Below are 22,872 nucleotides of genomic sequence, written 5' to 3' on the forward strand. Positions count from 1 at the left end.
TAATGTGAGGAAGACCAAGGAGCTGGTATTGTTTGATGAGTCTCACTTCTGCAATAAACCTGTCAACATTCTTGTGCTGTACAAACGGAAGTATCTTTTTGGCTCTTCTTTTGAAAATGCATTTCTTTAATTAAATAGTTGTGATTTTCCCTAAATTTTAAAAATACATACATATTATGAAATGAAGATACAAACATTTTAGTTCATGTTAAGGTAACTAATTGCATGTAACTAATATCAGCAGAAATACATTGTTTATTTAAATTAACCGAATAACAACTTGTTTCTGAACCTTAAATGTTATATCCTAGATTATTGGATTGGCTGTGGAACATTCTGTTCTTTTCACCAGCTCACAAAATTTAGGCTTTTGTTTTGGTCACTCTGCACAGGCAGAAAAAGACCAGATGTTCCACAGATACTTATTTAGAATTTCAGTGCACCTCTGCTTCTTTCCTCCCCCCTCCCCCTGGTATCACAGCATCTGCAAACCTACCTACAAGAAAGATGCACAGTGCAACTTGCATGGGTCTGTCAAAAACTCCAACAGCAGAACTCGAACGTAACCTATACGGAACTATTATATCTCCATTCTCTAAGGTAAGAATGTGCACAACTTAGGCTTATGGTAGAGAAGCAGTGGACAACTGGAGTGAGGGCCATATTTTGCTCTCATGACAGACCACACCATTGCTTTTTCTAATAAAATTTGGCCTTAAGTATGATGCAGAAGTGGGGAGTTAACAGGAATGATATGACCAATTGCCAGTCAGCCATAGCAGTTTACCATTTAGGAACTTCTGTGCCTATATTTTTTTTTTAAATTATACTTTTGGGGGCTTTGGAAGAATTGGGAGCTTGAACCGCAAAATGGGGGGAATGATGAAGAAGGACTGGCCGGATGACCACCTTTTCCCCAGCACCGTGTTAACAGGAAAGCTAAAGAGTATACAAATAGAAATTGTAAGGAGATGAATTGTATAAAGCAGAACAGTTAAATGCTTCAGAGTCTGAATGTTACTTGAAGTCCAACATTAAGACTAGGAACAACCACTAACAGTGGATATCCTAATAATTTGTAAATGATTTACCTTCACAGTAGTTCAAGGGGTAATTTACTATTATTTGAAAGATATTGTAACAAATGGATAGTACACAGAACATGTGGGTTTTCAATAGAATAGAAAAATGCTCATACTGTGGGATTTTTATATGGTAGTGTCACAAATGACAGCAAGCTAAAATGCATAAATGACAGAAAACAAGACATGGATGAAAGGGGTTAGCTCCTCTCACTAGCTAGCTCCCTAATAAAGACTAAAACATCTGTTATCTTAGGGGTGAGCTATGGTAGATCTATGGCCAACAACTGCACTAATTCCTTTAAAAGTTGATAGCAATTATTAGTGGTGGCAGTCAACACTTTTACCCTACTATTTCTTTGGAGGGTGTTGCCTGCTCCATGAGGTAGAACATACTAGATGCCACATGTTGCATACAACTTTAGGGAGGGAATAACTTTTATTAGTGAACAAACAAATCACTGTGGTTTTTACCAGATTCTCTCTCACAAGCATTATTCCATGGCTGTAATTAGGAGCCCTGGTGGCACAGTAGTTAAATGCCTGTACTGCAGCCACTCGCTCAAAACCACAAGGTTGCGAGTTCAAGACCAGCAAAAGGGCTCAAGCTTGACTCAGGCTTGCATCCTTCCAAAGTCGCTAAAATGAGTACCCAAATTGTTGGGGGCAAATTAGCTTACAGTTGTAAACTGCTTAGACACTGCTTAGGTGGTATGAAGCGGTATATAAATGAAGCTTATTTGTTTAAAAGGTACAAGACGCTTAGTTCATGAATATCCAACATCACATCCAGTTGCATTACAAGCTTATGTGGGTAGTCTAAAGTTATATTCAGAACCCAGAATAAAACATTCAGTTGATTGATAAGCTATATTCTAAGAAACAGAAGTAGCGCAATGGATTTTGCTGAGAAACTCAGTAGTCTTCTCTTTCTGTGTAATTCCCAAAACTGAGAAGGGCAGGAGATACTTTCACATATGAAAAGATTTCTTACATTTTGACATTAGAAACCATGGTATTAAAACCCATGGTATTAGAAAGAAGACCCTTAAGTACACAATATTTTTTCTGTTGAACCCAAGTATCTCAAGAGCATTTCCATCTCTTCCTTGTGATCGGGACCTTCCTGCTTTTCTTTCTCACTCTTAAGACCAGTAGCAATCACATTTTCAGTGAAGTCCCATCAGAAATACAGTTCTACTGTATTTATTCTCCAAGTAAGTGTGCATAGAGGTGTAGTGTTAGTGAAGGATAGGATTGCAATCTGCCATCACAAAATGCACAAAATAATTGATTCCTATTTGAAGGCAATGGGCTCGCTTATGTGATGCAGTTTCAACCATCTGATAGTTCTGCCCACCAGCATCCTATATCTATCCTAGTCCTTGACATTTTTTATCTGGGGCAGCCCCTTCACACTATGTGGTGGAAAGCCTCCAGCTGTTGGCCCAATGTAATCAATAATGCATAGTCAAGATTTAGCAAGCTCTTGAATAATCTATGGATGCATAATATAGACATACATAGAGAATAACAAGAACAAATTAGTTGGTGAGTATAACTCATAGATTCTGAGGAGAAACAGAATCTTGAGGGATATTGAAGACTATAAAATGTATGATAACATAAGCCATCCTTTCTTAACCTGGTCTCCTAATGTTTTAGTCTGCAAACCCCAGCATGCATGACTAACTGTCAGGAATTATAAAAGTTGTAGTACAAAACATCTGGAGGAGCACTAAGTTGAAGAAGGCTGACCAGAGCAGCAGGTGCATGAAGTTTTATCTCAAACTGGCTGATCTGTATACACATACAGTATTTGGGTGGGTGGGTGTTATAAACAGTATAGAAAGAGGAAAATAAAATGCAGGTAATACGGACAGTGATAGTTGCCTTTCCATATTCAGCTCTTGACATATTCACAGTGCACCCATTTTCCATGAGGATATCTTTCTGAATATGATAGTGTCTCTGCAGGTACCATACACAAGAAACAACAGCAAGGAACCAGAAGAGGAAATGTACAGTGCAGAGAACTTCCGTCGCATTGCACGTAGTCTCAGTGGGACAGTCATCACAAACAAGGAAGAGACACTTGTTTCTTCCCACAGTTTTGTAAGTAGAAGAGTAAAAGATTGAGGTAGTATTTTGTTTGTTCCTTCATTCACTTAGTTTTGTTGCTAAGGCTTAAAGAGGGAAAGCACGCATTTCAATAGTTTTAGTTCATAAAATCTCTTCTGATTTTTAAAATGCTTTTAAACCTTTTTCTGCAAACTGACACTATTTTAGCTACTCTCTTTATTCATCTAATATGAGAAAGGAGTAAGGGAGATGATCCTGTAGATGGTAAATACACAGGAGTATCAATAGCACAGAATGATTGTCCTCTGCAGAAATGTGCACCAGGAGATTTCTGAGAACTGGGGCTTCAGCATACTCCAAGGAGTGAAAATACAATAACTCTTAATAAGTTACTATAATTGCCAGACCTATTTATCCCTGTCACCAGAATATCATTCTCTATCGAGATGTGAGGTACCATTTGCTATAGGATATGTTGGAATGGCATCTCCTATCTATTGGGAAGAAGGCCAGCTTCTAATGGACATACATAGGTTTTTCTCTAGATACTGAATTTATTGTGGCAGGTGGATACTGCACTTAATTTTTTTATGACAGTGCTGCTTATGGGTAGCCCATGAATTGGTGTCTATGGATAGTTTCTAGGGAAGAAAGAAAAAGCTGTAGCCAGTGGGCAGACATGTGTGTGAGTGAAATCACCCAAAAGAAGATAAGGTTTTTGTTTCATAGTTCTATAATCTACCACAGTCCCAACTAAGACAACTGCTTCCAAGCTGAAAACGTTGCTACTGAAACTGGAGTGCAAAATATATTGCTGCAATCATTGTAATAGAAAAGAAAGGTGAAAATTGCAGACATATTTTCAAGCTGAGTGTATTGTTCCAAATTCAAACTGATTATTTTGATGGACTTAAAACTGTGTATATAAAGAGATGCTTGGTAAAAATACAGCAATTTCTAACTGACATTCCTAATGGCAGACATTACCAATCATCCTTCAGAGCTAAGAGAATAATAGCATGGGTGATCAGTAATATTATACAAGGGATTGAAGAATAGAGTCAACCCAGAAAGCTGCTAATGAGGTCATGTACTTAAATACACAGAACCAAGCTAAGGTGACTACTCTGTTAGTGTGACAGGGGCCACCAGTTAAAGGCTTAGTCCGTACTTATAAAATAATTTGTACTTATCTTAGTGCCATTCCCCAGTATGTTCCTCTGGATTCAAAGTGAAAGCACTCCATTTTAGCACCTGGTTTTTTAAACCCTCCTTTTAAAAAAAAATCAGTTTCCGGGGGGTGGGGGTGCTTTTCCTGTTTTTTGGCAATATGTGTCTTGCCGGATTGGTTTGGCATTAGAGGACAGAGCAGTTAAGGAGGACAGATTGGTGGGTGGCATCCTGCATCCAGCAGTGTTCCTCACTGGGAGGAAATGAGACTTGTGGGGCGGCTGGGCCTTACACTGTAATCCTCACTTGCTCATTCATCACTGAGATGGGAGGGAAGAAGACAGTCATTTTAGTTACAACAAATTGCTTCTTCTGATCCAGAAGGACCCAGTCTATACCCATCCAAGTGTGCCCAATCTATCCCATACCATGATTTTATGGCTGGGCTCAGCCAGGGAGATAGCCCCAAGGAGGATATATTTCTGTATGTCTTGAAGTCCCTCCAAGCCTGCAGATACCTCCTTCTTATGCGTGGTTGCTGCCTGTTTGGATACAACAAGGAGTGATGTGTCTGAGAATGAGCTAATTTTTGTAATTAGGATTATTGTTTTAATGGTGTTCATGTATGGAGGCTCTTTCTATTTCATTTGGCTAGTAAACCATGAAATGTCATTACTTCTTGCTGTATGTTTTGTATTTTTGTATTCTGTATTTTTAAGTTCATAATAAAATTTGATTAAATGAAAAAATGAAAGCAACACTGGTTCATATAGCATATCCTGGACATAGTCACTCATCCATAGCTTGATAAGATACCCAATCTCTTTATCCATTCATACCTTGACCATCTTGATTCTGGGTGTTTAGTTTAGACAGGAATAAGCAGTGGATGACTAAGTTTGGGTCTAACATTAAGGAGAGCTACAAAGGTGAGTATTGTTTCTGAGCCCAAGAATAGATCATTGGAATAGACAGCTGATAAGTGGAGAAAGAGGAGTTATTATAAGAATAGATTATTGGTGTAAGGTTGGGCTGAGAGAGTTTCAAGGTTACAGTCCTCAAAAAGGTGTACTTAGAGATCCTCCCACCAGAAATAATGAGTGTTCCATTTAATTCTCATTATTAAGAACTGTGAACTCATTCCTGTATTTTATGTTAGCTGTTCTACACAAGCTGAAGAAGATTCCAGATGTCCTTCAAGATTAGCCTTGCAGATAGCACTTTCTAATGAGAAATGAAACCAGCACTTTCAAGCCATTTTATCCATTTTCACTGATAGATTGCACTCTTGGCCTTTTTGATACTACCAGGAGTAATTTGCTGTTGTTCTTATTGAACACATGTCCTGGGGTTCACTTTGTAACTCTTTTTGAATTATCTTTTTTCTGTAAATTTATTTGCGTTTGTATGTACTGATATCTCAACAGTTCAACTGTTAATTTGCTTTTACAAAGAAAACAATAACGATTATAATAAAATTACTTGTGCAGGGTATGGAATTAGGAAATAAAAAATACTGTGGATTTCCTGCTTTCCTTTTACCTTCTCTTCATCTTTTTTCTTCTTCTGTGTCATGCCTTTTTAAAGATTGTAAACCTGTGTGCAGCAACTGTGTTTTAATTGATCTGACTTGATTCATTACTCAGTGTTCAAAAGGGTCCTGGAGCTAAGAACTAAACTTTTCGCAATTTTGTGAAGTTTGAATTTATTTTTTTTTAATTCATGAAGCTGACCTACACAGCAAGGGTATTTGTGTGGACAGAGCTAAAATAGTAGTCTGCTTAACTTCCATTACTTTATTTTGATTCAATTTCAAGTCAATTTTATTTGTTTATGGAACAATATCCATTACAAATCACTATATTAATACAATATAACTGTTGAAACAAAACGGTGACTACAAAAACTCTTGGTAGTGTGAGACAAAGAATCACAAGAAAGACAGTAAATAAAAGTGCAACAACAAGTTAGTATTTCTAATATAGCAGTGCTGGCCAACATTGACAGTGGCAGCTAAGACAACTTATCCATTTTGCAGTTGACTACCAACAGCTTAGATAGGTGCAATGGTTTTTTTGGGTGCTAGTGGAAAAATTGATTGTGATGGATTCATTGTCATAAGCCACTAATAATATCAGTCAGCACCTAACCAGATCTTGCATTCAAAAGATCTTCCAGCTAACAAGCATTGGAGTTACTGTATAATGGACAGTATAGTAAATAATGCACTATATCTTGCAGCCCCTTAGAGCCACAAATACATAAGCACTAAGTGTAGGAGATCTCTTTTACAATCTGTCCAAGTAAGTTGAAGGCATTGTTTGGAAATGGAGGGCAGTAAATATTTTTCTGAATGCAGCAATCAGAAGTAAGTCTTGGAAATATCCTTAATCTTTTCTTTTTCTTTCTTTCTTTGGATGTGAAATAGATCATGATAAAGCAACAAGAAAAAATTATATACACTTGGCCTTCCATATCCATGGATTTTGTATGTGAATTCAACAATCCACGGCTTGAAAATATTCATAAATGAATAAATACTCCCCCCCCCCAAAAAAAAAAACACACCCTAGATTTTGCCATTTTATCTAAGGGGCATGGGAGTTGAGCATCCACATCCAAAGATACGGTGGGCTTTTGGTGTTCACTGAGATTTGGTTCCACTGTACCTTTAATGATGCTTTAGGATATCTGCACCTCAGCTAGCTTGGAGATTAATGTGTGTCTATTGTGTTCCAGATACGATATTCATGTTTGGTCTCTGTACTGCATAGTTTACAATTCTGACACTGATTGTATAGTTTTAGATGTAGACCTTTGTTTTCAAGGTTGGTTTCAGCTGTTTTGCTTATGTCTATGTCCAGATGCATATTGTATTGTATTAAGATTTTGAAACTCTCTGTGGTAAAATAGTAATAAAAGAAATAGGCTTTTTACAATTTTTAAAAAAATATGCTTTGGAAAGTACAACATTGCTTTCTCTTTGTAGGGACATGCATGCCCTTGTTCTAGTGGCCTTGCCAGGTTTTCTCATTTCTGCATGGTCCCACCTATTTGTCCAGCTCTGTGTTTGCCCAGTCGATCCCAGTACTGTTTTTAACCACCATTTTCTATTCTGTTTCCCTTTTTCCTTTTGCCAAAAGGAAGTGGCCAGTGAAAGGAAAATGCCAGTGGAATCCAGACACCGTTCTTCCAGCACCACTTCCCTCACTTTCCCTCACGATTTTCCTTCTGTGTTACCCTTTGATCCCCAACACTTTTCAACCCAACTGCAGCACCTCTCTCACGATGCACCAGTGCCTAGCATGGTGGGCAAGTCACATAGACAATCAGGTAATCACTGGAGTCTTAGCATGGGAGATTCAGTATGTGGCTCTTTTTCCTGTTGTAGCACTTCTGTCTAGGCTATTTGTAATAATGCTACTTTGATCTCTTCAATCAGCTGGAATGAAAAGTGTCCTTTCCTCCATATGTTACATTATGTTGCGTTATGTACCACACTGCTTGACTAGTACTGAAACAACTAGATGTATAAAACGAAGAGTGGTTCTTTATCCTTTTGTTAACTTAGCAGTATTTATTCATCCTGACATAAAATGAATGGTATGAGGGGTGTAACGACGATTTTCACTGGGACTGCAGAGACAAAAATGGTGGGGAGTAGAAGCATTGAATCGTTGGTCACTATGAAAGTGGTTTCTATGGAGGGAAAACATTTACATTGATAATGACAGAATAGCCCATGTTAATGCATTTCAATTTGATAAACTGGCTGGAATTTACGATTGAAGTTATGAATGCACAACCCAAAGGTACAGATTCATAACTGTTTCATATTTACAGTCTCTACATATTCAATAGTATAGGGAATAATTAAGGATCATAAACATCCCTCAGTCCTGTTTTACAGGGCATCAGCTTTTGCAAGTGACAGGGATCTGCTCTTCTGTCAATCAGGATTCAGTAGACACCACATTTCTCCTTTGCGTTGCTGGCGCAGCCGTCTAAATGCTGCGCCAGCTACGCAAACCTCAGAAGGAGCTCCGTTTTGGAGCTCCTTCTCGTGTTGCGGAAAGGGCGCGTCTGGAGGTGGCGCGTTCGTGACGTTGTAATGGCGGCCCCCGTGTGGAACGGGCGCCGCCATTTTGCACGGACTGGGTCCATACTAGGGTTAGCGGCATCAGGAAGTGACGCCCCTTTCTAACCCTAGTACATCCCCAGAACGTACTTTTATGCCCGTTTGTAATGGGCCTATAAAACAAGAAATGGAACATAGAAACATTCTAATACTGAATGAGCTAAAATGGATAGGAATTTGATATTTTGAGCCAGATAATTACACAGTGCTTTACTCGGGTATTGAAAATCTAAAGAAATGGGATGATATTAATAATGGGGGTGCAGCAAAAGTAGTCAAAGTTTAATGCAAGTGTGATCAAATAATATCAATAAGACTTCAAAGAAAACCCATCAATGTAATCATAATCCAGGTTTATGCTCCAACAACAGAGGCAGAAGAGGAAGAACGTGAAAGATTGTATGCTGGAGTTCAGAAGGAAATTGATCACACAAATAAGACATGTTGATAATCATGGGTGATTAGAATACAAAATAAGAAACAGAGCAGAACTAACAATTGGAGGAGAATTTGGCCTAGTATCAAGAAATGAAGCAGGAGAGCAACTGGTTGCATTTTGTGACCTAAATCATCTGTCCATTGCAAACACATTCTTCAGGCAACCCAAGAAATGACTATATACATGGATATCACCTGATGGCCAATATAAAAATCAAATAAACTACATAATTGGAAGCAGAAGATGAAACCCTATTCACTGTGTGAAAACAAGACTAGGGGCAGATTGTGGCACAGACCATGAACTGCTAATATTAAAAATAAGAATAAAGTTAAAGAACACCAAATCAATAATTGTGCCAAAATATATCCTGAAGAACATCCCTGTAGAATTATAAAGACCACGTAAAGAACAGTTTTGCACCATCAAGCCTAATGGACTGAGAGCCAGAAGAACTCCAGACCAAAGCCAAGAACATTGTAAGGGAAGGATGCAAAAAGACACCATCTTAAGCCAAAAAGTAAGCTAAGTTTCATTGGATGACTGATAAAATTCTTCAAACAGTTAAGCACAGATGGGAAGCAAAAGTAAAAGGCAACAGAAATAGGGGCAGAATCCTGAATATAATTGTTCATCAACTTGTGTGCAGAGCTAACAGAGAAATAGAAGGGAACAAAATATGGAATAAGAGACCTCTTTTGCAAGATCTGAGAAACCAATAGGCAATTTAAAGCAAAAGTGGAGATGCTATATGGCCTATGGAAGAACACAATACAGTCTGTCCTCACCTTACGCGGGGGATCTGTTCCGGATCCCTCCGCGTAAGGCGAATTCCGCCTATGCTCGAGCCCCATTGGAAACAATGGGGCTCGTGCGCGGTGGTGCAGGCGCACACAGGGCGCAACGGGCGCTCATGCCCATTCAATTGAATGGGACGCGCCGCCCCGCACGCGCCCCGCGGCTTGAGCGCATATGCTCAAGGCTGCGTATGGCGTGGGCGCACTGTACAAAATCAAGAAGAAATAAAAAAGATGATGGGAAAACATGTTGAAGAACTACATGGTAGAGAGGATAAAATCACATATTCTTTCAAGGAAAAACCACATGAAGACAAACGTACAATTTTAGAAAGTGAAGTGGAAAACACTCAGGTGCTTTCAGTGCAGATGACATACCAATAGTGCTGTTTCAATCTACGAGAAAGAAAAAACTCAAATTCCAACTAAAATCTGCCAGTGATTATGGAAAGCAAAGCAATGAGCTACAGATGAGTAATTCTCAATATACACACCAGTCCCCAAGAAGGGGGACTCCCAAGATTGCAGTAACCGTCGGACAAGTGCATTAATCTTCCATTCAAACAAAGTGATGCTCAAACTTTTACAACCAAGACATTCACCATCTATGGAGTGAAAAATGCCAGATGTCCAAGCTGGGTACAGAAAAGGAAGAGGCACTAGGTACAGTATAATATTGCAAACACCCACCAAAGAATTTTAGAAGGGAATCACCCTGTACTTTATAGAGTATAACAAAGCCTTGGATTGTGTAGCTCATGAGAAACTATGGATCACGCTTAAAGATTTGATTGTTCCACAATTGATTGTCCTGATGTGTAACCTATACTCAGGACAAGAGCTACTATCAGGACAGACTACAAATACCTAAATGGTTTCCAGTTGGCAAGGAGGTCAAGCAAGGCTGCATTTTATCACCCTCTCTGTTTAACGTGTATGCTGAACATATATACAAAATTGGATTAGACTCAGAGGAAGGAGGCATGAAAATTGGAAGGTAGAAACACCAACAATTTAAGATATGTAAGTGACAAAGTGACACCATTCTACTAATAACAAAAACATTGAATGATTGTTTAAGAAAGTGCAGAGGCAGGATTACTGTTGAATATTACGAAAACATCATAATGACCACAAATGATTTACATAACTTCAAAGCTGGCATCAACTGTCTCTTCTTCATTGCCCTGGAGTCCAATTTGTCGCTTTATCCCTCACATGTTCACTCAAAGTCAGTATTTAGGAGGACCTAGCCACTTGTAAGTCTGCTAATTTTAAAAGTTGAAGAAAGATAAGCATATTCATTCAGCTGAGGGGAAACCAGGTAACAAAAAATCTTATGCCTGTGCCATCTGAGAAGGCAGAACCTACAAACTTAGAACTTCTCTCCAGGCAGGTTACCTTCCTAGTTTTAGTCATACTTTGACCCAGTGCTTATTTATTCAGAAATAACTCAAGGGACCTTTGCACAGCTCCTTGCTTTTTCTTTTTTCTTTTTTACTACAGCAAAAGGAACCAGTGTTTGCCAATTACAACGTCTGTATACCAGGAATTATTCAGCTATTTCCACCCTTTTGTCCCCAGTGCCATGCTGCCTTCCATTCTGAATTGGTTTAAACAGAAGAGAGAGTAAGGGATCAATTCAAATATGATTTGGGCCTCAGAACCCCAAGTCAGCCCTGTAGCTCTATCATTTATTAGGGAAAGGGGCAATGCTGTCCTGACAGCCTGCAGTGTCTCTATGCTGTCAGTGTCATACCTCATAGCCTTTGTATCTGTAGAGTTGTCCTTTCACTGAGATTAATTGAGCACCTAATGGAGACCTTTATGAGGCTAAGTGAACCCCACTTATGGGATTCAGAATCCCCAGATCCATCCCATTGTCATTGGAGAAACTTCTATCTCTCAGCATTTATTGAAGGAACATGCTGTCTGAGTGAGAAGGACAAGGAAGCATTACTTGCATCTTGCAACAGCAGGCAGGCAGCCAACCAACCAACCAACCCCATTCTATAATTCCCTAAATGTCTTTAAACAGGCCTGCTCACCTCTGTTTTAACTGTATTTTAACTATGGGTTCCTGTACTAGCAGAGGAACTAGATTACCCTTGCAGTCTCCCAACCTTCTGAATCTACAACTGGGGTGAAGGAAAGTCACTCAAAAAAGTTAGATATATATTGGTTCTTGGTATTTTGAATGCATATCAGTGTCATGTATCAGTGTCATTTTCCCAGAGCAATAAACCCAATACTTGCAACAACTGTTGGGTGGAATGTTTTCCTTGAGCTTGGGTGAGATGCTTGGCAGGCATCACTAAGCAATTGGTAAAATTGTGAAGTTGAAGGCTTTCATGGCCGACATCCATAGTTTTTTGTGGGTTTTTCTGGCTATGTGGCCATGTTCTAGAAGAACTTATTGCTGACGTTAATTGTTAAAATTAGTTTAGAAATTTGCAGTTGACTAGAATAGGATTTTTTGATGAAACAAGGTAACGAGGAAGGTCAAAATCCATCAAAATAGAGACAAGTTGCTCAGACTTGCAGTTGCTAATCTTTTTATATATACAGTCACCCCTCCTTTCTCGCGGACTTGAGATACGCAGTCTTGAATATTCAGAGAGGGGCAACCTCTCTTATTTTCAGTGGGGCACCCCATTCAAGCCTATGGGGCTTGAATATCTGCAAGTCTCAATTTTCGCAGGGGAGTCCAGAATAGATCCCCATGAAAATGGAGGGATGACTGTAGTGTCGAAGTTACCAATTATCTCAAATGTTCAGTGTCTTATATCATCCAGGTAATTACTTAGGTTAGGAGGAAGTTTAACTGTATTTTTCATCCTGCAGCACCTCAGTGCTTGAGTATTCCTGGTCACATTCAGATATATGATCACTTAGAAGAATTATTCCCAAACTTTGCTCCTCCAGGTGTTTTGGATTTCAATTCCCAGAAGCCCCACACAGTTTGGCCAACAGTCAGGAATTCTGGAAGCTGAAGTCCAAAACATCTGGAGGACCAAAGTTTGGCAACCACTGGGAGAAATAAGTGAACAGCAGATTATGGATCTAAGCCAGCCACAATTAATATATTCATGGTTTTTGCAGTAATAACCTTGGTCTGTTTCTGCAACAGAGAATTAAACATTGTATGATTAAACTTAGATGTTAGTGGTAATCAATACACAAGGACTCAAACTCCTTTGCAAGTAACTTCCTAGATACACCATTGGTATATGTTACTTCTATCGTTCCACTTGGAGTGGGCGAAGAAACACCAGTATTTATATTCTGTTCTTTTTCTCAGGAAATCAGAAGAACATCCAAAAAATTCTGGCTGTGCCTGACAGGGGTGAAGCTTTCCAAGGTGAAGACAACCCAGGTCTGGCAATGAGTTATGGGAGCCCCATTTACCGACAGCAGGGCCTGTCTTCTCAAGGGCAGAAAACGCTTCTTAGTATGCATTTAGGGACTGAAGAAGCATCAAGCATCTCTGGTCATTGGCCGCAGATGAATCACACTGCCAGACAAACAGCAACACTACCAGACAGACAAGCTGAACATTGGAGATATGCTGCCCAGAAAAGCAAAGGATCACAAGAACATTTACTCCAGCAGCCATTTCAGCAAGGAAAGCAAGAGGCTTGTGCCACTGACAACAGGCCACCAGTTGACAGTACTTTATGCGCCTCACATGGGGCTTCAAGAGACATAGGTAGCTTTCAGGGTTGTCCTGTGCCTCCCCAGTATGCTAAGCCTCCAGGTCCTAGGAGGGTAGATATGCCACCAGATGAAGACTGGCGGAAGTATAGTTATGCCCCTCAACCTGGAACAAGAAGGATTTTACCAGTGTACTCAATGGATGGAACTTATTCATCCACTTCTGAGATGCACCGAAAGGTGTTGGCTCATGTAGCTGCTGCCTCCATGCACAATAGTGGCTGATGAAGTCTCAGCTTTCAGAGATGGTTGCTCCCTTGTGAAATAGGTTTTTTGAACTGTTATTGAAATGCAGTTGATAAGACTGCAGGCTCTTTCTCAGCCAGTGTCTATGCCAGTCTTGTCTTTAAAAGTATCTATAAAATAAGTGGAAACTAATTGCACTGTGTTTCTGTTTCTGTACTACCGAATCACTGTCTTATCAGAACTTTTCAGCAACTCCATTCCCAGCCTCTCTCCATAGGAAATGGTTTAAGGCTCACTAGGAGAGGAAGGAGAGTAAGATTTTCAAATAGATGGAAAAGAAACCCCTCTGTTGACAACTGGCTGCATTTTCAAGGACCATGCCATGTAAACTCATACTAGTAGACACACTTGCCAAGCTACTGTTTAGTTTTCCATTGTTTTTCTCTGTTAGATGATAAAAAAAGAAACAAAGGAACTTTCTGTGCTCCCCTAAGTTAAAAATCTGTCAGTGATAATGGGTTAATGAGGCAAATGTATATTTCTTTTTACTGAGATTTTAGGCACAATTGACTGTTGTAGATGCTAGTGCAGAAGTGGAAAGAAGGCAAAGCTCAAGTATAAACTAGTCCTTCTCCCATTTTTTCAAAGTGACTAACAGTGTTTCAAATTGCAAAGACTGTTAAGGCTGCACAGAATAACATTGTAAACACAGAATTGCTCTAACTATTTTAGAGTCAAACGTACTTGCCTTTGTAAGTATTTTTCAAATAAATCTATGAAATAGTTATTTGTTAGGTGTGAATTCATTTTGTCTTTCAAGTAAAATGATACAAAACTGGCACAATTTTTCCCCCGAGTTCCTTAGTCCTTACATCTCTGCATAATTGTTCTATCTTTGTCACAGAATCATAGAATTGCAAGACATCACAAGGACCTGATGGAATAAACAGTCAATGTGCTCCAGCTTGTGTTTAAAAACCCAAAGAAGGAGAGTCCACCCCACTATGAGCTCTTACTATCAAGTTCTACCTAATATTTAGGTGGAATCACTTTTCCTGTAGTTTGAAACCACTGCTGTGTTCTAGTCTCTGGAGCAGCAGAAAACAAGCTTGCTCCTTCTTCCATGTGGCATCCTTTCAAATATCTAAACATGGCTATCATGATACCTCTTAAGCCATTTCTTTATGGTTTCCAGACCATTCACCATTTTGAGCGTCCTCCTCTGCACATTCTTATGGCATTAAATGTTTTATCATTTGAATCCAAAACTTATCTGGGTCTACCAAAAATAATCCAATCTGTGTTCTATGAAAAATGAAAAACAGCCTAACACTGGTGATTGAGAAGAATGGTGTGAAGACAAATCGTTTAAATGCCTTATGTAAAGACAATTTTTTTATCTTGATTTCTACAACAACAACAAGTAACTTATCTGAAAACCTTTAGATCTGTGTATATATGAAGAAGCAATAAACGGATCAGCAAAAGATGTTTTATTTGCAGTAGGTGTCCTGCGGTAGCAGGGTGAAGTGCCCACTGGTTCTTAGGGTTGGTTAGAAACCATAAGGGCATAGAAATCTTCTGGTTTTAAAATGGGATTACATATTTCTTTTATAATTTTGTGTTACTGAACAACAACATGGAAATGTTTTCTAATAAAGGCAACAGATAGTAATGACTCAAATACTATATACTATGAAACAAACTTGTCCTGAAACCAGATTAGGTTTAATAAATATGAGAGTAAGGAGATTATCACACAGGGTTATAAAACAGGAGAAAAACAGAACGCTCCTGACATTATAGTGTAATTGTGTGAAGATTTTCTCACAACATTGCGCTCACCCAGTACTTCTCCCACGAATAACCGAGAATTATCCCATAACTTCTTATTGACGGGGAAAACCTATGGATGGTTTCCCAATAACGCTTCATTTGCACTGTTGCGAATGTGCGCAAGCTAATAATGATGCATTTGTGCTATTGGGGAGCTTTCCCAGACTGCACCTAGGCACAGGCAATTCGCTCACAGTGCTAGGATTGTTTTCGGAGTAAATTTCTGTCTCATTTTCAGGTTTAGGGCAGTGGCGTTACTAGGGGGTGTGGGGGTGTGGACCGCACCAGGTGACACCCTAAGGCGGGTGAGACAACTACTCAAACAACTACCTTTTGGCAGAAAGGGCCTGTGACAGTCATCTGCTTCCCTTTAAAATGCTTTAAGAGATGGTGGGAGTGGGGTGAGGTTCAGTGGAAGTAGAAAGGAGAGGCCCCCCCAAAAATTTAAAAATAAAATTTCAAAATTGTCAATTAAAAAAAATATTTTTAATTAAAAAATATATTCTTTTTTTTTTTAAATTTAAAACATCACATTTTAACCAAATCTTCACTATGTATATCTAAATACATTTAGATTGTGTGTATGATACTGTAATTTGAAGGTATAATTTTAATTGTGCTAGTTGTTTATGTCACTACTATTAGCATCACTTTCACTGGTTTATGGGAATTATGATTGATTGAGACATTACTAAGGATTCTGTATGGTGTGAAATGAGAGGAGGTCAATGGGGGGATGACACCATGGGTTACGGCACCATATTTTTCAGACATGCGCAGTAGCCTAAAAACGATGCATGCGTGAAATTTTTTATGCATCCTGTATGTCACCACTTTTGGGTAGTGCTGACGTACATTATGGAGTGTGCTTGTTTTCTGCTGCTCCAGAAACTAAAACATAAAACAAATGGTCTCAAATTTCACATCATAACACTAAGAATATATCTACAATATCTACAATAACAGCCATTAGACAGTGGAATAGATTGCCTGGGATAGTGGTGGACTCTTCTTCTTTGGGGCCTTTTAAACAGAGGTTGAATAGGCAGTCACCTTTCATCAGTGCCTCAGTTGTGTATTCTTGCATGGGCTTGATATAGACGGTTCTTGCAGTTCCTTTCAAATCTTACATTCTGTAATTCGATATAGGAGGGACGGAAATTTCAGTTTCCTCCCTTTCTCATCCATCAGTTCCAACCAGCTTTTGGCAATATCTTGCAAAATTACCTGGAGATCTCAAAAGTTTGCCAACCATTTTGTGCCCCTTTGGTTATCCTAAGAACAGTATTACACTAACATGGATGGTGGGCAACACACAGCCCCCCAGATACCTATGGATTGCAACTTCCAGCATTCCTCATGCTGGCTAGAGCATGTGGAAGTTGCAGTCCGACATCTGGAGGGCTGCATTTTGCCCACTCCTGCTTTAAAGAAAAACTCCTCATTGAAAGGATGACCACACTGCTGACTTTCATACAGTTTTTATTTCCTAAGGAGATGTTGAAAACTGTTTGTTGCTACTGCAAAGAGAAGGAGAGGCATGTGAGAGGAGAGCAATAAAACAAGAGTGGTGTCACCACACCACACCACACACCCCTGTAAAAGCTGATGTAAGTCATGACTTGCTTTATCTTGCAGAATAAATGCTTTGCCCTTATAAAATAGCTCTGCTAGTAGGGTTGGTTGAACAATCTGGGCTTTGTTAACTGTTGTGCTGTGCCTCCTTATTTGCCTGAATCCTCCAAGGCCATGGCACATTGTTACATCATCCTTTTGTATAATGTAGTTGAATACTTGCCAGTGTAACAACACCATTGTTTTGCCCATACACACACTATAAGGTGGTTAAATTCTTTCCCACCAGATAAAAGTGTTCCTTTTAAAATGTTCTTAGTATATTCGTCATATGGACAATTCTGCTTTTTCTAGTACATCTTACTAAATATGCATCTCCTCTAAGTTGGACTGTTTCTTTGGCTCTTTCTCACACAGAATTTTACAACTAAGCTGCAGCAATTTATAAGTATTTTTATACCTTGCCCAAATGTGTTGCTATTCAGTGCTCCTCTTTATCACTGTCATGTGTTGGTACTGTTTTTTATTGGTTTTGTTAATGCCCTTCCCTTTCCCCAAAGCTGTGACTCAAGGCAGCTCACAAGATAAAAAGAAATACAAGTAAAAGCACAGCAACTAGTAGTTGCAACTCAATCGGGAACATAGTTTTCCAATACTGTGGTAACCTTGGGCAACAATTAAGAACTCACAAAGCAGTATTACTACTGATTCTGAAGCAGTCTGTTGACCTAAACTGGCTAGTTAACAACGAAGAAAAGAGCAACACCATCCCAAAACTACTCTCTTTTGGGGCGGCAAATTGATGTGACAAGTTCATATTGCAAATGTACAGGTGACAAAATGAGGAGTTCTTGCAGATGGGTCTACAATCCTTGAGATTTCTAGAGTGTTGTGAAAATGGATCTAAGGCCTGTTATAGACTGCCAAAATAAAGCTGTTTTGGGTCTCTTTGGAGGTATGCTGTTTAAATGATGCATGGGTCCTAAGAGTCCGGAGGTCGCGCCAAAGCCACACTCCATTCCTAAGCACTGGAGTGCAGCTTTGGTGCAGCTTCCGGATTCTTAGGATGCATACTTCCAAAGAGACCCCAAGCAGCGTTGTTTTGGCAGTCTGTAACAGGCCTAAATTTCCATAAACTTTTAAGCCAGTAGAATAAGGTCACAAGGTACATGGAAAAAGAAAATCAACAAGAGGATAACTAACTATCCCTATTCCGTGGCTTGATTCCCAACAGAATGGCTGGAGCTCTGGAGGAGGAGGAAGACATTAATTGAAGTGGAGGCAGAGAATAGACAAGAACTCGGACTAAATTAAACATTTCAGCACCTACATATTATAACTATCCCATAATAAGAACATGAATGAAGATTCTGCCTCCTCATCCTCAATGGTACAGTTGGGACAACCTCCATGTGCCAATGGCTGCGTCTGCTGTGTGTTCACATAAGATGGGTAGAGCGCAACCTTCCAGATGTTGTAACACCAATCAACCTTAATCATAGCCAAGGATGAGGAATGGTGAGACTTGCATCAGAACAGCATTTCATCCATCCCGCCTATTAAAACTATAAAGCAGACATGTTACAATTCCTAACAAAGAGTGTTGTAGAAACGGCTAAGAAAATGGAATGTGTGAAGAGAATGAGGAGCTTGAAACAACAACAACAACAACAACAACAACAAGGGAACAGTTGGGGTTCTGTTTATTGCAAAGGACTCATGTCTTTAATTGGGAAGCAATATTGAAATGAAAGGGGAAGGGGGTGATTTTTGAATCAGGGCATGGAGAAGATGTTGCAAACAGCAAGCAGTGAAGGTCTTTTCAGCCACCACAACATAGGGTTAAAGTAATAGTAATAGCAATAGCAGCTTCGTTTATATATACACTGTGTAAACACCCACCACAACATAGGGTTAAAGTAATAGTAATAGCAATAGCAGCTTTGTTTATATACACTGTGTAAACACCCACCACAACATAGGGTTAAAGTAATAGCAATAGCAGCTCCGTTTATATACACTGTGTAAACACCCACCACAACATAGGGTTAAAGTAATAGTAATAGCAGCTTCGTTTATATACACTGTGTAAACACCCACCACAACATAGGGTTAAAGTAATAGTAATAGCAATAGCAGCTTTGTTTATATACACTGTGTAAACACCCACCACAACATAGGGTTAAAGTAATAGCAATAGCAGCTTCGTTTATATACACTGTGTAAGCTGGGTTTTAGTGAGCTACTAAAGGATGCAGAGGTGTTGAGGAGAGTTGGGGATACAGTTATCCATATAGTGAAGGATATCATGAGTAACTCTTTGTCTGTCTGAATGCTATGGAATTCTGGGAGTTGGAGTTTGTTGTGGGGCCCAGGGCCCCACAACAAACTCCAACTCCCAGAATTCCATAGCATTTAGACAGACAAAGCGTTAAAGCGCTGCCAAACCGGGTTATTTCCCCAGAGTGGCTCTTTAATAGTGAGGCAAAGAGTTGTGAGGCGGGCCTTGAGGGTGGGCAGCCATGACAGGGCGCGGTGCATGCCGGTCCCTGCTGTGACTGAGGGACGGCCATGTTGTCGTGGGCCGGGGCTCCTGGTGGCCGTGGCTAAGAAGGGAGGGAGGGAGGGACGGGGGACCGGGGAGAGGGAGGAGGCGGGCTCTCCCCCCGCCGCCGCCCGGGCTATGTCCGTCAAGGAGGGGACTCGGGCGGCGCTGCTGGTGGGGGCGCTCCAGCAAGGGCCCTGCTGCGAGAGGGCCGTCAAGGGTGAGTATGGCAGCAGCAGCAGGGCAGGGCCTCCTCCTCCTCCTCCTCCTCTTCCTCCTCTCTCCCCCATCTCTCCCTCTTGGCCCCCGAAATGGAGGACCTTGGAAGGGAATGGGGGACGAGGCCAAAGGACACCTAAATTAATGTGCAAGCTTTAAGGGGATTTTGGACTCCAGCTCCCAGAATCCCAGGCCATTAGCCCACATGGCTGAGGCTTCTGGGAGCTGGAGTCGGGATGTGGCACACAGTTTGAGGACCACTGTTTTAAACCATCATAACAAGCAGTGAGCATCCTCTAAAACAGTGGTCCCCAAATGGTGCTCTTTAAAGGGGTTTTGGACTCCAGCTCCCAGAATCCCATGCTATTAGCCCACATGGCTGAGGCTTCTGGGAGATGGAGTCCAAAATCCCTTAAAGGGCACAGTATTGGGGACCACTGCTCTCAACCAAGGAGGCTGCATGAACATTGCAGGAGTAGAGAGCATGAGAGAGGAAGGAATTGCACTCTAAACCAGTGGCCCCCAAACTCTGCTCTTTAAGGGGATTTTGGACTCCAGCTCCCAGAATCCTGTTGCCCAACCTGGCTGAGGCTTCTGGGAGACAGAGTCCAAAATTCCCTTAAAGAGCACAGTTTGAGGACAAGCAGTGAGCATCCTCTGAAACAGTGGCCCCCAAACTCTGCTCTTTAAGGGAATTTTGGACTTCAGCTCCCATTGGCCAACATGGCTGAGGCTTCTGGGAGTTGGAGTCCAAAAGTTCTTAAAGGGCACAGGGTTTTTTTGTGGGGGGGGGCATTGACCTAAAAGCACTCAGTGGTCCAAAGCACACTGCAGAAATGGCCCAGTGTGAGGCCACTTTAACTGCCAGGGAATGGTGGGCACTGTGGTTTGTTGTGGCACCAGAGCTCGCTCTGACAGGGATGTGGTGGCTTTTAATGGTAAAGATGGCAATCCTGATGATCAGAAGATCCAAACGTTGGCAGTTTGAGGCCCAAGTGCCGCATGATGGAGTGAGCTCCCATCACTAGTCCCAGCTTCTGCCAACCTGGCAGTTCAGAACATGCAAATGCAAGTAAATAGGTACCACTTCGGTGAGAAGGTAAACAGCATTCTGTGCAATCATAGGATCACAGAGTAGTCTCTGACAACGCTGGCTCTTTGGCTTAGTAATGGCGATGAGCACCATCCCCTATGGTTGGACACGACTTGACAATCTGGTCAATGGAGAATACCTTTACCTAAAGCCATGTCAGCGAACCTGTGGCACGCATGTGATTTGCCCAAGGTTACCTGGTGGGTTTCTGTGGCTTCATGGGGAATTGAACCCTGATCTCCCAGATGACTATTTGCAACCAACCTATTACAGGATTTTCCTAGCAAGATTTGTTTAGAGGGTTTACCATTGCCTTCTGAGGCTGGGAGAGTGTGATTTGCCCAAGATTACCTGGCGGGTTTCTGTTTCAAACCACTACACCACACTGGCTCTTGTTGGTCCCACTCCCTGGAAGTCCCGCCTCTGGCACCCTTCTGACAGAGACGGCTCAATGTCTTACAAAACTACAGTTCTCAGAATTCCCTAGCATTGAGCCAGGGCAGTTAAAGCAGTCTCACAGTGGGTTATTTCTGTAGTGTGTTTAGGACCAATAGAAATATGTGACTGAAACCTGTCTCTCACTGCTGGCTTATTAGCATTAGCTTTCTACAAGCAAAATTGTAACTATAGTGCCCCCGCATCATATGCAGGTGTGCCATACATGGCTTTCAGCTTATGCTGAAAGCCTCACACTGAAAGGGGCAATGGCGCATGTGCCTGTGGCATGCACGCTATGTTGCACTGAGGGCACAAGCTCCATTGTTTTAAATGGGGCTGCAGCATAACCGGTATTTCCCTTACTTGGGGGCAGGGTCCAGAACGGATCCCCTGTGTAAGGGAAGGGTGCACTGTATATACTTGCTCAGCTAGATATAGGTGCTGTACAGACCGGCAAAAGTGCCGGCCTGCATATGTACTAGGGTTGCCTCGGGGTGCTGCTTATATACACCCCACACCCCTAGTATGTAATCTGTACATCAAAATGGCAGCGCCCATATGTACTGGGCGGATGCGGATGCTTAGCGCCTGCACGTCCCGGCACCATTGTGATGCCGCAAGTCTGGAGGCTGCGGCTTCCCCGCGGAGCAAACTAGGGTGGCGGGAGACCGCCCACTTTGGGTGGCCTGTATCCCGCCATAGTAGACCTGATCCACTTCCTTCTGTGGGACTTGGTTAGAAATAAGTCCTTATCCAGGCTTTCAGATCTTACCTTTTGAGTTGTTTGCAGTCTGTGCCCCCTTGTGACCTTTTAATATTACAGCAAGAGCAAACAATAAACTCTTCCCAGTTTGTTGTAGGGCATGTTACAGCTATTTGATCAGGAAGGTGAAAAGGTTAAAGGGATAGCAGACTTGCTTCTTCTGTCACTTTCTCCATTAAAGTAGAATAATGACCCCAATCCACAAGCAGTGAAGTCTTCCTTATATCCTCACAGAACTGCATCTTGGCTTGTGTTACTGCAAAATTCTATCAAATTAATGGGATCACCATAAGTTGCCCCTGTTGTGTGTGAGAGATCCTCTTCCAGCATAACTCCTGCCCCATTCTGCTGTTGCCCAGTACCTGTTGGGCATGTTTAGTCTGGCTTCTCAACAATAGCTTGTCTTGCTTCACAGAAGCATGCAGTCTATGCAAAAGTTTGTGTCCTGGGCATGTCCTGGACATAACACTAGGAAGGTATCGGTTTTAGGTTTTTAAGATAACCTTTTTATTAATATGCAAAATAGTAATGCGCCTTACTAGTATCTGCTGCAGATTTTCCATTAGTACATTAGGAAAATAGAAAAAAAATTATTAGGAAAGGAGGACGACCACATTACATACAGACTGATTCAGCCAAGGAAGCCATAGCCCTGAGTTTGTGAGATCTGAGCAGGGGAGTCATTAACACTGTTCTTTGAGGTTTCTTATTCTTGGGATCACCATTAAATTGAAGTTGAATAGACAGCAAATAACAACAAGAACAAATCATTTATTCAGTCATACCGTAATAGTA

The 22,872-nt window shown here is 40.9% G+C and overlaps 2 protein-coding genes across 12 annotated transcripts in view; both read left to right on the forward strand.

Annotated features, from left to right (window-relative positions):
- The window catches only part of USP54 (ubiquitin specific peptidase 54), a 115,342-nt gene extending 100,967 nt beyond the window's left edge, over positions 1 to 14,375 (forward strand). For 2 of the 3 annotated variants that reach the window (XM_089510806.1, XM_089510807.1), the window contains exons 20-23: positions 482 to 600; positions 3,060 to 3,197; positions 7,478 to 7,667; positions 13,010 to 14,375. In XM_089510806.1, coding sequence (XP_089366932.1) covers positions 482 to 600; positions 3,060 to 3,197; positions 7,478 to 7,667; positions 13,010 to 13,647 — 1,085 coding nt within the window. In that variant the 3' untranslated portion in view covers positions 13,648 to 14,375. The remainder of the gene's footprint in view (positions 1 to 481; positions 601 to 3,059; positions 3,198 to 7,477; positions 7,668 to 13,009) is intronic. The other variant, XM_089510808.1, reaches the window with a different exon arrangement.
- A 5,270-nt stretch (positions 14,376 to 19,645) lies between these two features.
- Positions 19,646 to 22,872, forward strand: part of LOC149318960 (serine/threonine-protein phosphatase 2B catalytic subunit beta isoform-like) — a 47,717-nt gene continuing 44,490 nt past the window's right edge. For all 9 annotated transcript variants that reach the window (XM_089510810.1, XM_089510813.1, XM_089510811.1 and 6 more), the window contains exon 1: positions 19,646 to 19,784. In XM_089510810.1, coding sequence (XP_089366936.1) covers positions 19,703 to 19,784 — 82 coding nt within the window. In that variant the 5' untranslated portion in view covers positions 19,646 to 19,702. The remainder of the gene's footprint in view (positions 19,785 to 22,872) is intronic.

Source organism: Sceloporus occidentalis, unplaced genomic scaffold, assembly GCF_023333645.1.
Source record: "Sceloporus occidentalis isolate IW3139 unplaced genomic scaffold, rSceOcc1.0.p SCAF_2, whole genome shotgun sequence".
In the NCBI taxonomy this organism is placed as follows: domain Eukaryota; kingdom Metazoa; phylum Chordata; class Lepidosauria; order Squamata; family Phrynosomatidae; genus Sceloporus; species Sceloporus occidentalis.